This window comes from Xenopus tropicalis, chromosome 3 (genome assembly GCF_000004195.4).
Source record: "Xenopus tropicalis strain Nigerian chromosome 3, UCB_Xtro_10.0, whole genome shotgun sequence".
Taxonomy (NCBI): Eukaryota; Metazoa; Chordata; class Amphibia; order Anura; family Pipidae; genus Xenopus; species Xenopus tropicalis.
The window spans coordinates 140,986,423-141,002,351 of record NC_030679.2 but is presented as its reverse complement, the minus strand read 5'-3'; the positions used below and the strand labels follow the sequence as shown (position 1 = coordinate 141,002,351).

The 15,929-nt window shown below is 44.5% G+C and overlaps 1 protein-coding gene across 3 annotated transcripts in view; it reads right to left on the bottom strand.

The window, feature by feature from the left end:
* palm3 (paralemmin 3) overlaps nucleotides 1-15,929 on the bottom strand; it is a 32,358-nt gene that overhangs the window by 15,348 nt on the left and 1,081 nt on the right. Inside the window, exon 2 of one of the 3 annotated variants that reach the window (XM_018092560.2) lies at nucleotides 9,726-9,906. In XM_018092560.2, coding sequence (XP_017948049.1) covers nucleotides 9,726-9,814 — 89 coding nt within the window. In that variant the 5' untranslated portion in view covers nucleotides 9,815-9,906. Of the gene's footprint in view, nucleotides 1-9,376; nucleotides 9,553-9,725; nucleotides 9,907-15,929 lie in introns of those variants that run through there. The other 2 variants (XM_031899458.1, XM_002940616.5) reach the window with 2 other exon arrangements.

The following is a 15,929-nucleotide window of genomic DNA, read 5'->3' as shown; positions in this document are numbered from 1 at the left end:
AACCATCACAGGGAAGGGATTATTATTAACATTTATTTATAAGTGGATTTCATACATTGGACATACAGAGTAAAGGTGCCCATACACGTGAAGATTCGCTCGCTTGGTGAGGCCGCCAAGCGAGCGGATCTTCACCCGATATCCCCACCTACGGGTGGGCGATATCGGGGAACATGTAGGCTAATTTGATCGTTTGGCCCTGGGGCCAAGTGATTGAATTATAATGGCAGCAATTGGGCAGTCGGTTCGGGGACCGCATCAACGAGCCGATGCGGTCCCCGATCGACTTAAGCTGGCCATACACGCACCGATACTATCGTACGAAACCTCCTTTCGTACGATATTCGGTGCGTGTATGGCATGTCGGCGAGTCGACCGATATCGCAGGAAGCTGCTGATTTGAGGCCAGATATCGGTCGGGCATGCCCCTCGTTCCTGCCCCTTCACGGGCCGATAAGCTGCCGAATCTGTCCAAGGGACCCATGTCGACAGCTACAATCGGCCCGTGTATGGCCACCTTTACATATAAAGCAACCAATAACCAATACAAGAGGTGAACAGAGCCCTGCCCAAAAGAGCTTACAATCTACAAGGAGAAAGGGTTGAGACACGTGGTGTGGGAATGGGCAAGATCAGAGTTAAACAACGTGAGAGTGGGGCACAGATTATTGCTTTTAGCAGCACATTGAGGTTATGTTAAGCTAAATAAGGGGAAACTTCTCTAAATAAATACGTTTTTAGAGATCTCTTGAAGGCAGAGAGATTGGGAGAAAGTCTGACAGTTTGTGGGAGCGAATTCCAGAGAAATGGGGCAGCCCTTGCAAAGGCTTGAATGCGAGCGTGTGAGGAGGGAATGAGAGAGGAGTTGGGGAGCAAGTCAGTAGGGGGGTAACAAGCGGGTTGGATGGTACCTAGAGATAAGTTCAGAGATGTAGGGTGGGGCAGAATTATGAACTGCTTTGAATGTGAGAGTCAGGAGTTTGAATTGCAGGTTTAATTTAAGGTAACGTTGGGACATCCAAGTGGAGATAGCGGACAGGCAGGAAGAGACACGAGTTAGAAGCATCTCATACTTGGGTTAAAATGCTTGTGCCTACATGGAATACATAAGTACTGGTGCCAACCCTCAAGGGCTTTGTAACACAGCAGGGCAGGTACTGATCCAGGTGAGTACTAATCATGTGAGCTCTACCTATGTTCTATGTTACATGGATTCTGAATTGCTAACAAATAGAGCTTGTCATATACAGACCTCAATGGTTAGACATCACAAAGAGAGTGTGTAGAATGGATTGCTTGTGTGGTCATTAGCCGGCAGGCAATAGCAAAATGTGCCTAAAAAACTCCTGTGCAGAATAGAATGAATTTAAGGGGTTACCTGTAGATTTTGAAGAACCAGTCATGGTAACAAAAGGACAGGGTTGTCTTTAGTGGAAATCTTTCCCTACTTCCGCCATTTTGCTCTATCCTACTATCTACCCACTGTACCCCTACTCCTTTACTGGGCCAAGATGCCCTTCTTGAGACCTCTGTATGCCTATATATTGGGGAGAGGCACTACACAGGCAGTGCAAACATGGAACCACAAATGACCCTGCCTTACCGTAAATCTGTTTTCTCCCAGAATCTCTGGCTTTGTTCTACCTATAACCTAACACTTGACCTATATAACTTTTCTTGCTACTTCAGCTTTTTTTGTTGCAACTCATTATAAAGTACTGCCAGTCTCTCCCTAGCTTTTCAAGTCTATCCAGGCATGTCCCAGCATTGCCCAATCCAATCTGATTCTGGCACGTATCCTGAATTATCAGTATACAGACAATAATTTATCATCCTGTCAGAGGGTATAACTACAGCACATCCCATATTTTATACTGAGAAAACCCAAAGGAATTGTACGCAGTGAACCCGCAAGACAGAAGAGACAAAGGGAGTGTAGGCCTTTAATGGACGTTTCCAATCAGAGGCTGAGGAATGCAAGATCTGGCTTCTGATATAAAAGGCCGAAGGCAAAGCAAGTTCCTGTCAGGTGTCCGTGACTTAGTACTACTAGAACTAAATCGGTCACGTGACTTTTGAGTCAATAAACACCTTATTGTATTTGACACCCTTACTTTCCCTATCATGACCTTTGCTGTCTGCCTGCTTGTTGTGTCTCTCCCAGTGTGAGGAATGAGCTTGGAGACCAGCAGCAGACTCAGTAGGGCACTGCCTGTTATTCCATGTGTAGAGAAGGGATATTGGGGCAGCGGCACTGCTGCCATGGCTATGGATGTGATTGGTGCCTACACATGGCACTTACACATCATCTTAGGCACAAAATGCGTCAGGTTTTGCCCTTTGAGAGATCATATTATGTTGCCAGTTTTCCACCTAAAGGTCCCCATACACGGGCTGATTCTAGCTGCTGATATCAGTCCCTTAGACCGATTCGGCAGCTAATCGGCCCGTGTATGGGCACTACTGACGGGCCTGCCCGACTGATATCTGATCTGAAATCGGGCAGATCTCGATCGGGCAGGTTAGAAAATCTAGTTGGATCGGCGACCGCGTCGGCTCGTTTATGCGGTCCCCGGTCCGACTTTTCCTATGCCCTGGAGCCAAACGATCGAATTAGCCTGGATTCTCCCGATATCGCCCACCCATAGGTGTATGGGGACCTTTATTTTGTGCCAATGTTTGCAAATGATCCTGAGCAGATTCCAACCAGAAATATTTTGACAATTTTTAGCCAGATCTATTGAACATAATCCCATATTTATCCACCCATGTGTACCCAGATCATAATTTTATTTTATTTTCTGTTATTTATATAGCGCTGACACATTTCCATAGCACTTTATGGAGATTATTCATCATCCACATCAGTCCCTGCCCCAGAGGAGCTTACAATCTAAGGTCCCTATCTCACGCGCTATTTCGTCTGGAGCCAGTTAACCTGCCTGTATGTTTTTGGAGTGTTGGAGGAAACCCACGCAGATACAGGAAGAACATACAAACTCCTTGTAGAGTCCGGGCCAGGATTAAACGTAGGACCCCAGCATTGCAAGATTGTAAGCTCTTTTTGTAGATTGTAAGCTCTTTTGGGCAGGGCCCTCTTCACCTCTTGTATCGGTTATTGATTGCTTTATATGTTACTCTGTATGTCCAATGTACGTAACCCACTTATTGTACAGCGCTGCGGAATATGTTGGCGCTTTATAAATAAATGTTAATGTAATGTAATGTAATTGCAAGGCAGAAGTGCTACTCACTAAAGGCCCCCATACACGTTGAGATCGCCAAGCGAGTGGATCTTCACCCGATATCCCCACCTACGGGTGGGCGATATCGGGGAGTGTGAAGGTGAAAAAAAAATAATTTGATCGTTTGGCCCTGGGGCCAAACTATCTAATTATATTGGTGTCAATGGGGCAGTCGGTTCGACTGAATTTTCTAACCTGGCCGATCGATATCTGGCCAATTTCAGGCCAGATATCGGTCGGGCAGGCCCCTCGTTTCTGCCCCTACACGGGCCGATAAGCTGCTGAATCGGTCCAAGGGACCCATATCGGCAGCTACTATCGCCCCTTGTATGGGGACCTTAAGCCACCATGCTACCCATATTTGCTGTAACTTAAATAGATTCAATGCAAGGCCTTTATACACATGTGTTATCTACAGCTCCACTTAGAACAAGGGGTCGGAGATAAAACCATATACCAGGGATCCCCAAACTTTTTTACACACTGAGATGTAGAAAGTGTCGGTGAGCCACACAAGCATCAAACACGTTCTTTGGGGATGCAAAATAAGGGCTGTGATTGGCTATTGGGTAGCCCCATGTGGGTTGCTGGCCTGCAGTCTCTGTGTCTCCAAGCCAGAAATATAAAAATGGGCACCTACTTTGAGATGAATGGGATGGGGAACAATATGTTGCTCCTGAAACACTGGTTGGGGATCACTGCTATACAATAAAAGCAAGCTTCAATGACATGTTAAATATAGAAATGACCAGTACATATATTTAAATACACCTAGGAGGGTCACAAACAACATGGCAGTTCCCTTACACAAAGAAGCAAGCTACACGTGATTCCAGGGATTATTTAAGACCATTTCAGACAAGACATGTGTTCTTATGAAATGTTTTATATGTCTGATTCAAAGAGGTAGTAAATGCTCAGTTTAACATAGGATTGGTTGGTTAGTATATGGCATACAGTATGTTAGCATATGTGCTTTTATTGCTCTTTACAAGGTCCACTCAGCAGGTAAGCGGAGGTTTCACAGCAAGGATCAGCCCTATATAATACTAATAAACCAAATATCTATATAACTGGGGCTTTACCTGTTCTTTGAGTAAGGATAGCCGGAAGATAAACTCAAGTTATGTACAGGATATATATATATATATATATATATATAATTTCCTTTTTTGAAACACATAAAGCTGCTGCAGTGTGTGTTTGTGTACATATAAACACACATTCACAGGCACGCACCCATTGAATTCTGCACAGATGTGCCCACAACAAATCACTTTTCTTAGAATTCTTGTAGTAACAACATTCCTGAGAGGAGGAGGGGAGAGGGCCCCAGAGGAACGAAGCCAACTGGGAGCAAAGGGGGATAGAGGATGGAGGGCTGTGATGGAGACAGACAGGAGGGGTAGGAATTTTATCTCTGACCTCAGAAACAGAACATCTTGTAAATACTCCACATACCAACAATACCTATGACAATGATCGTATCAATAGCGTGACTGCTATAGCAATAGCAGTATTGGGGAGCTCAACCCTCTGTTAACTTACCCAAACGGGTATCAGGTGCAAATACTGGAAGAACCTCACCTTGCATGGGGGTCAATATCCAACAGCAAAAAAATCCAGTAGCACACTGAAGATGTAAATCGTGAAAAAATTGTATTTATGTATGTGCTACTGGATTTTTTTGCTAGCGTGACTGCTATAGTCATGCCGATACTAGGATTCTGCAGGCCTGAAATGTCAGCCATTTATACAATTGCACACATTGGATATAATGCAGAGATGCTGATTAGCAATATTTCTCTCTATTGGGAGTAATCTAACCTGGAGGCGCCTACACGGCAACAGTATAGTAATAATGCTGGGTACTTGCCTAGGAGAGCTTACAGTCTAGGTTTTGATAAAAAAAAAAAATGTTTGCCCAGGGTCACAAGAACCTAACGCTGGAATTAAACCCAACATTATGCCATTAAATAGTACTATACTCGCCTAACCGCTCCTCCCAGTAGGAACAACACCTCAAAAACCACTCTATTTGTATTATTAAAGGTGTAATAACTCTAATCAGTGGCAAAACTATTATTATTATTATTATTAACATTTATTTATAAAGTGTCAACATATTCCGCAGCATTGTACTATAGAGGAAGCATTCCCCATGGTAGCAGGGGGGGTGTAAGGGGCTGTTCATTTTGGCCCCTCAGAATATTTTTTACTGGGCAGGGGGCCTGGAGTAGTGTTGTGCTACTGTACTTCTAATCAGTACTAACAGTGATACAGTACTTCCCAGCTGGTGTAACTGTACTACTGTACTTCTAATCAGTACTAACAGTGATACAGTACTTCCCAGCTGGTGTAACTGTACTACTGTACTTCTAATCAGTACTAACAGTGATACAGTACTTCCCAGCTGGTGTAACTGTACTACTGTACTTCTAATCAGTACTAACAGTGATACAGTACTTCCCAGCTGGTGTAACTGTACTACTGTACTTCTAATCAGTACTAACAGTGATACAGTACTTCTCCGCTGGTGTAACTGTGCTACTGTACTTCTAATCAGTACTAACAGTGATACAGTACTTCCCAGCTGGTGTAACTGTGCTACTGTACTTCTAATCAGTACTAACAGTGATACAGTACTTCCCAGCTGGTGTAACTGTGCTACTGTACTTCTAATCAGTACTAACAGTGATACAGTACTTCCCAGCTGGTGTAACTGTACTACTGTACTTCTAATCAGTACTAACAGTGATACAGTACTTCCCAGCTGGTGTAACTGTACTACTGTACTTCTAATCAGTACTAACAGTGATACAGTACTTCTCCGCTGGTGTAACTGTGCTACTGTACTTCTAATCAGTACTAACAGTGATACAGTACTTCCCAGCTGGTGTAACTGTACTACTGTACTTCTAATCAGTACTAACATTGATACAGTACTTCCCAGCTGGTGTAACTGTGCTACTGTACTTCTAATAAGTACTAACATTGATACAGTACTTCCCAGCTGGTGTAACTGTGTTACTGTACTTCTAATCAGTACTAACAGTGATACAGTACTTCTCAGCTGGTGTAACTGTGCTACTGTACTTCTAATAAGTACTAACATTGATACAGTACTTCCCAGCTGGTGTAACTGTGTTACTGTACTTCTAATCAGTACTAACAGTGATACAGTACTTCCCAGCTGGTGTAACTGTGCTACTGTACTTCTAATCAGTACTAACAGTGATACAGTACTTCCCAGCTGGTGTAACTGTGCTACTGTACTTCTAATAAGTACTAACATTGATACAGAACTTCCCAGCTGGTGTAACTGTGCTACTGTACTTCTAATAAGTACTAACATTGATACAGTACTTCCCAGCTGGTGTAACTGTGTTACTGTACTTCTAATAAGTACTAACAGTGATACAGTACTTCCCAGCTGGTGTAACTGTGTTACTTTACTTCTAATCAGTACTAACAGTGATACAGTACTTCTCAGCTGGTGTAACTGTGCTACTGTACTTCTAATCAGTACTAACAGTGATACAGTACTTCCCAGCTGGTGTAACTGTGCTGCTGTACTTCTAATTAGTACTAGCAGTGATACAGTACTTCCCAGCTGATGTAACTGTGCTACTGTACTTCTAATCAGTACTAACAGTGATACAGTACTTCTCCGCTGGTGTAACTGTGCTACTGTACTTCTAATCAGTACTAACAGTGATACAGTACTTCCCAGCTGGTGTAACTGTACTTTTAATCAGTACTAACAGTGATACAGTACTTCTCCGCTGGTGTAACTGTGCTACTGTACTTCTAATCAGTACTAACAGTGATACAGTACTTCCCAGCTGGTGTAACTGTGCTACTGTACTTTTAATCAGTACTAACAGTGATACAGTACTTCTCCGCTGGTGTAACTGTGCTACTGTACTTCTAATCAGTACTAACAGTGATACAGTACTTCCCAGCTGGTGTAACTGTACTTTTAATCAGTACTAACAGTGATACAGTACTTCTCCGCTGGTGTAACTGTGCTACTGTACTTCTAATCAGTACTAACAGTGATACAGTACTTCCCAGCTGGTGTAACTGTACTTTTAACCAGTACTAACAGTGATACAGTACTTCTCCGCTGGTGTAACTGTGCTACTGTACTTCTAATCAGTACTAACAGTGATACAGTACTTCCCAGCTGGTGTAACTGTGCTACTGTACTTTTAATCAGTACTAACAGTGATACAGTACTTCTCCGCTGGTGTAACTGTGCTACTGTACTTCTAATCAGTACTAACAGTGATACAGTACTTCCCAGCTGGTGTAACTGTGCTACTGTACTTCTAATCAGTACTAACAGTGATACAGTACTTCCCAGCTGGTGTAACTGTGCTACTGTACTTCTAATCAGTACTAACAGTGATACAGTACTTCCCAGCTGATGTAACTGTGCTACTGTACTTCTAATCAGTACTAACAGTGATACAGTACTTCCCAGCTGGTGTAACTGTACTTCTAATCAGTACTAACAGTGATACAGTACTTCCCAGCTGGTGTAACTGTGCTACTGTACTTCTAATCAGTACTAACATTGATACAGTACTTCCCAGCTGGTGTAACTGTGTTACTGTACTTCTAATCAGTACTAACAGTGATACAGTACTTCTCAGCTGGTGTAACTGTGCTACTGTACTTCTAATAAGTACTAACATTGATACAGTACTTCCCAGCTGGTGTAACTGTGCTACTGTACTTCTAATCAGTACTAACATTGATACAGTACTTCCCAGCTGGTGTAACTGTGTTACTGTACTTCTAATCAGTACTAACAGTGATACAGTACTTCTCAGCTGGTGTAACTGTGCTACTGTACTTCTAATAAGTACTAACATTGATACAGTACTTCCCAGCTGGTGTAACTGTGCTACTGTACTTCTAGTCAGTACTAACATTGATACAGTACTTCCCAGCTGGTGTAACTGTGTTACTGTACTTCTAATCAGTACTAACAGTGATACAGTACTTCTCAGCTGGTGTAACTGTGCTACTGTACTTCTAATAAGTACTAACATTGATACAGTACTTCCCAGCTGGTGTAACTGTGCTACTGTACTTCTAGTCAGTACTAACAGTGATACAGTACTTCCCAGCTGGTGTAACTGTACTTCTAATCAGTACTAACAGTGATACAGTACTTCCCAGCTGGTGTAACTGTACTTCTAATCAGTACTAACAGTGATACAGTACTTTCCAGTTGGTGTAACTGTACTTCTAATTGGTACTTACTATAATACAGTACTTCTCAGCTGGTGTAACTGTACTTCTAATCGGTACTTACTATAACACAGTACTTCTCAGCTGGTGTAACTGTACTTCTAATCGGTACTTACTGTACTATAACACAGTACTTCTCAGCTGGTGTAACTGTACTTCTAATCAGTACTAACAGTGATACAGTACTTCCCAGTTGGTGTAACTGTACTTCTAATTGGTACTTACTATAACACAGTACTTCTCAGCTGGTGTAACTGTACTTCTAATCGGTACTTACTGTACTATAACACAGTACTTCTCAGCTGGTGTAACTGTACTTCTAATCGGTACTTACTATAAACAGTGCTTCTCGGCAGGCGTAGCTGTTGTGCTGTATCACTGGGATATGGAAGGGCTCTGCAGTATAAATTTGATACTGTATTTCTCAGCAGCACTTGGGTACTGAGTGCAGCGATGCAACTGATGGATGAGTGTTTGGCACACAATTATTTTCCTATGATCCTGTTTACAAATAATTTATGTTGCCTTTATTTAGCCGCCCACTCAGCCCCCCAAACGCCCTGCACCTGACTTACAGCACAAATCATAACACAGAAAGTTCTTAACATCAGTTTCTTTTTTAAGAATTTTACCCCCCACGTTCTTTCCCAATTCATATCTTGCTGAATGTACCCTCTCTCTTTATCTTATCCCCATCACACCCCCATACCCATTTGTCAAGCACAACTCTACCCCCATCCCAATGCACCACAACATCCTTCTTAACTTCCTTCACGCCTGCACTTAGCCTCCCTGCAGACCCCCCCCCTTTCAATTTAACCCCCACAAATGTCTTTTTATAGGCAGTTCACCCCAATTTATCTCACCTCAGTCAGGTGACAAGGGTCTCACCCTGTTCCTCTGGAGTCGGTGACAGCTGTAGGTCAGCCCCCCTCGCCTTGTCACACTCTCACCCTTCCTGTTGTGTCACATACACACACAGTGTGCAGGGACCCGGCTGTGTTTGTGTGTGTGTGTGTGAGAGAGAGGGAGAGAGAGAGGGGAGGGGGAGCCACAGGGCGGGGAGTCAAAGGTGGAGGGGGGAGGAGGTGATACCTGAGCTTGCCTCACCGGTTTTGCAGAGGGAAGGACAGGGAGGCAGCCCGAATAATTAAGGGCCATAAATTCTGCATGGGTGCTAAGATAATACAGCAAAGATGTCAAACCTAGGCTCACCGTCGGATAAGAACTACAATTCCCACGATCTTCAACCTGTCAGTAGTCAGTGGAGGATGCTGGGAGCTGTAGTACTTACAGGGGACCATGAATTTGTATTAGACCAGATGTACCGTTTATTGCAATGGGCATATACGTTCCAGACGGAAACCAGTATTTCATTTCAGCTTTCATCTGTCTCCTACAGGTAAATGAATGAAAGCAAATTAGTTACACATATTGGACAAATTTGCCCTGAGTTAGTAAATAAGCCCCAATGGTCCTCTCAGAGGATGTTTGCTTTGCTGTTTTTCAGCAGACCTGAGGCAACTATATTCATCTTGCACAACTAATATCCTTATCACAAAGCGGTGGGAAACCACAGGAAATAAGAAGTGCAAAGTAACATTGCTTACTCTCACTGCTCCTCAGCAACAACTGAAGTGCCACAGGTTGGACTATACCAGGGTCGGACTGGACCGGTTGATATCAGGAAAAAACCTGATGGGCCCTGGCCAGAACCATTCACTGCTGGGCACTCCGGGTTGCCACCTTTTTTCCAGACTAATACTGGCCTGTGGGTGGGGGTCAGGACAGTAACGTTACTGGCAGGCCCGGATTTGTTCCTCTAGCCCCCTAAGACCAGCAGCCCACTGCACCCCACTACACCCCTTCCACTGCTCATGCGCCCCTAACTGGCAAGCTGTGGGTTCAGGCAAATGCCAGAGGGGCTGCTGTAAGGTGCCATAGTCACTCACTATTTATTGGGCCTATGGGGGGGCTGTTTGGGCCTCTGTGTACTGAAAATCAGGCCCAGACTGGCAATCTGTGGGTTCAGGCAAATGCCAGAGGGGCTGCTGTAAGATGCCATAGTCACTCACTATTTATTGGGCCTATGGGGGGGCTGTTTGGGCCTCTGTGTACTGAAAATCAGGCCCAGACTGGCAATCTGTGGGTTCAGGCAAATGCCAGAGGGGCTGCTGTAAGGTGCCATAGACACTCACTATTTATTGGGCCTATGGGGGGCTGTTTGGGCCTCTGTGTACTGAAAATCAGGCCCAGACTGGCAATCTGTGGGATCAGGCAAATGCCAGAGGGGCTGCTGTAAGGTGCCATAGACACTCACTATTTATTGGGCCTATGGGGGGGCTGTTTGGGCCTCTGTGTACTGAAAAATCAGGCCCGGACTGGCAATCTGTGGGATCAGGCAAATGCCAGAGGGGCTGCTGTAAGGTGCCATAGACACTCACTATTTATTGGGCCTATGGGGGGCTGTTTGGGCCTCTGTGTACTGAAAATCAGGCCCGGACTGGCAATCTGTGGGATCAGGCAAATGCCAGAGGGGCTGCTGTAAGGTGCCATAGACACTCACTATTTATTGGGCCTAGGGGGGGCTGTTTGGGCTTCTGTGTACTGAAAATCAGGCCCGGACTGGCAATCTGTGGGTTCAGGCAAATGCCAGAGGGGCTGCTGTAAGGTGCCATAGACACTCACTATTTATTGGGCCTATGGGGGGCTGTTTGGGCTTCTGTGTACTGAAAATCAGGCCCGGACTGGCAATCTGTGGGTTCAGGCAAATGCCAGAGGGGCTGCTGTAAGGTGCCATAGACACTCACTATTTATTGGGCCTATGGGGGGGCTGTTTGGGCCTCTGTGTACTGAAAATCAGGCCCGGACTGGCAATCTGTGGGTTCAGGCAATTGCCAGAGGGGCTGCTGTAAGGTGCCATAGACACTCACTATTTATTGGGCCTATGGGGGGCTGTTTGGGCCTCTGTGTGCTGAAAATGCCAGGTGGAAACCCTATCCATTACCATCTTGTCCCACTGTCACAACAGCTCAGTATAACCGAGGACCCCAAATCATGGCAGTGAGTAGCAGAGCTGGGCCAAGAGGCATGGGTGCCTGCATGTTTGCCACCAATACCCCACCCCTAGATTTGCAGCTTGGTTTATTCCCTCACTGCCAATAGCCAACCCCCAAGCTCACCGCACCACTTCCTGACCCACTTGCCAATCCCCACCACCCCCAGGCCAGATTTCCTCCCTGCTTGCCACCCAACCTACCTTACACTTGCTCCAGCACTGTAATACAAGCAGTTATGCCAAAGGCTATACATAGGGTCCCAGCGCCCCCTGCTGCCTACCCCCAGTTCTGCCAATGGTGACTAGGGCCTCATTTTGTTTAACCCATCTCTACTTACCTTTCTAAGCCCCCCACAAAAAATTATTAGCATTAAAAAGGTTACTGAGCCCCATAGGCCCCAAATTTTCTTTTTCACAGATATATATTGGTGCGTTGCATCATTTAGAAGCACTGCTTGGCCCCTGGGTCACATGTTAAAGGGGTTGTTTTTAAGTTCCTTTTAGTTTGATGTAGAGAGTGATATTCTGAGACAATTTGCAATTGGTTTTCGTTTTTTCTTTTTTAGTTTGTTTCATTCACTTCAGGAGCTCTCCAGTCCGGCGTTTCAGCAGCTATTTGGTTGCTAGGGTCCAAGTTACCTTAACAACCAGGAAGAGGTTTGGATGAGAGACTGTTATATGAATAGGAAAGGGGCTGAATAGGACAATAACAATTGTAGCCTCACGGAGCAATAGTTTTTGGCTGCCAGGGTCAGTGACCCCCATTTCAAAGCTGCAAAGAGTTAGAAGAAGAAGGCAAATAATTAAAAAACTATAACAAATACATAATGAAGACCAATTGAAAAGTTGCTTAGAATTGGCCATTCCATAATACTAAAAGTTAACTTATAGGTGAACCCACCCCTTTAACATTAACCGACTACAGTTTCTTGGTACTTTGGTCAATAATTCACAGCTTGGGCTAAAAACCCCCTTAAGATGACGGGGTACAGGCAATGAGAAAAAAAGTGAATAGGGGGGGGGGTAGGAAAGAGCGAGAAGGCAGCAGAAAAAGGAAGAGCGTGACAGTGAGAGAGAGAATGGTGGTGTGTGTGTGCGAGGAAGGAAGGAAGGCGGAGGCGAGGGGCCGGGGGAATAGACAGAGCTGGATTAAGTTGCCCTGCATTATTCATCTCTTCTCGGCTATTGATCCCCCCACCCCAACCTCCTCTTGACTTTGCAGCACCCGGGGACCAAAAGTGGCCCAGGGGCATTGGGCAGAATGAGACACACAGACAATAGTGGCGTTTTGTCCCTGCCAGCCACAAGAAAAGGCAGGCTGATGCCAGTCTCTGGGGGACGGCGCAGGCCAGACGGATCTGGCACATTCCTGCCAGCCCCATGGAATATTAAACCGGCTCATTATGGGAAATGATTAACATTAGCGCTGCTTAATGGCGGTGCAGAGATGGTAACGTCCTATTTCAGGACATGCTGCAGGCTGCAGTGAATTCTGTAATACCATGCAATAAAGTCTAAACTAAAAGTGAACTGGCCTGTATTCTGGCACAAGGGTTAGAGTCCTGGGTTCAATTCCAGCCTGGGAACTATCTGCATGTATGTTCTCCTTGTGTCTGTGTGGGTTTCCTCTGGGTACTCCGATTTCCCCCCCACACCTTAGTGCGAGTGAATGTGATAGGACTTTTAGATTGTAAGCTCCAATGGGGCAGGGACTGATGGAAATGATAGCTGCAGAATATGATGGTGCTAAAAAATAAAGGTATTTCCACTATTTCCAGATTCGGCCGAACCCCGAATCCTTTGTAAGAGTTTTGGCCAATAACAAACCGAATCCTAATCCGTGTTTATGTGACAAAAAGTCATGTGGTTTTAAGGATTTGGATTCGGTTCGGCCAGGAGTGTGAATTCGGGCGAATCTTGGCCAAATCCCGAGCCCAATCAAGGATTTAGTGCATCCCTAACAATAATGGTCTGTGTGGGACATGTAATTAAAACCTGTTTGTGGCAGCCTTTATCAGAGTGTCCCACCAATAGCCCCCCAGTGTTTAAAGGGGCTGTTTACCTGTAAATTAACTTTAAGTGTCATGTAGACATTGATATTCTAAGGTAATTTGCAATTGGTCTTCATTTCTTATTTTGAGTGTTTTTTCAGTTATTTAGCGTTTTGTACAACTAATTTCCAGTTTAATATTTCAGCAGCTAATTGGTTGCTAGGGTCTTATTTACCTTAGCAACCAGACAGCGGTTTGAATATGTGTAGTAGAGGGCTGGGGTAATAATATAAGCAATGAAAAGTAACAATAACAATAACACTGTAGCCTCACAGAGCAATAGCTTTAACATACAGGAGGTCAGTGACCCCCGTTTGAAAGCTGGAAAGGGTCAGAAGAAGAAGGCAATTCATTGAAAAACTATATCAACTAGATAATGAAAACCTATTGTAAAGTTGCTATGAATAAGCTATTCTATAAGATACTAAAGGTTAACGGGAAGGTAAACCACCTATTTGAATGCTACTCCCAGTCCTGACAAGGTGGGGCCCCCTAGTAATCCGGCTGGTGTCATGCTGGCATCTGGTTACCGCAGTCAGCAAGCCACAAGCAGGACAAAAACAGGCAACTCTATCTGTACCAAGCAGCCCCCCCCCTGGCATTAACTGTATACTGATGTAGGTACACCTGTTCTGCTCATTACACTGGCTGGATCACTATTACAAGTCACCAATACATACCTCCCAACATTTGAAAAATGTAAAGAGGGGCAAAAAGAAGCGCATAGTTGGCAAAATGTTTTGACCACACCCATTTTTTGTGACCACTCCCCCGAAATACCACTCCCATTTGACAAAAGTTGGCAGGTTATTTAAAGTTTGAACACATTTCTGGGGGTTTTGGAGTTATTACAGTTTTGCTAATGCAGGTGAAATTGCCCTTTAAGCTGCGAGTCTTAGTTCCCCCAAGAGACCTGTTTAGCTTATTAGTTACAGTTCTCAGCGCAGGGGGTGAGTTTCTGGGCTCTCTGCCAAAAGCTACTTATCTAATTAAGTTTGAGAAACGTTGTATCTTTTTTGGCGTTCAGCGCAGGAGATCAAAGGGAAATGAGGGACTTTTCAGTAAGATTTAGGGTCTGCGGGTTGAGCTGTCAAAATCAGGACTGTCCTGCGAAAATCTGGACAGTTGGGTGTTATGCAATGTTTGCATCCCAGGTATTGCAGTTGTATTGTTATTGTTATTTTTCATTTCTTATCTTTCTGTTTAAGCCCTCCTTTATTCATATTTATATAAATGCAATACAATACAAAATCAATTCGAAAGTACAAGGAGAAGCAACTAAGCCAATAAAGGGAATGCATTTTGTTAAATGAGTAAAAGGCATTTTCAGGAGCTTTGTTGCCCACAACAGCACAACTGCCCCATGAGTGACACATCTCCTTATGTATGATTATCTAAATAGATCCCAGAAGCTCCCAACTCTACCCTAATATACAGACATCAGGGAAACTTACCACTCCCATCACTCTTAGGGCATCTACCATTTTCTGACTTTTATGCACTCCTATCAGCAGTGTGCTGCTGGGTTGAAATCCAACACAATTCTTATTTATTTCTATGTAAGTGGCATTCCTATTCATAGGGCTCCCCCTACAGGTAACAGCCATTCCTAGAGGCAATACTGAAAATATTGTTTATTACACAATTACACCAATTTGGTATATAACCAGTGTCGGACTGGGACCCCAGGGGCCCACCAGAAAACCTTGGACCATAGGCCCACTTTCTAAACTATTATTCCTCCTCTCCTCCCTCAACCTCTTTATTATCCAGGTCTCTTTTCTCTATGCTTCCATCTCATTTTCCCATACAGAAATAGGGAATGAGCATGCAAATCGTTAGAAGCAAGAGGGCCCACTGACACCTGGGCCCACCGGGAGTTTTCCTGGTATCCTGGTGGGCCAGGCCGACACTGTATATATCATACCTCCCAACATTCGAAAAATGAAAAGAGGGACAAAAAGATTTGGCGCGCACAGCGCGGCAATTTTTTGACCACGCCCCCTTTTGTGGCCACGCCCCAATTACCACACCCTTTAAAAAAAAAATACTCCTTTTATATAGATGAAATGGCGGGATCAGACGCAAATGTGCTATACCCTCATACTGTACTACCTAAGTTATACGTGAGTTATAACTATGTACCAGTTTTGCCCCCCCATACACAGGTGCCCCCCCCACACATTAGCCCCGCCATACACAGGTGCCCCCCATACAGAGTAGCCCCCCCATACACAGGTGCCCCCCATACAGAGTATCCACCCCCATACAGAGTATCCCCCCCATACACAGGTGCCCCTCCATACAGAG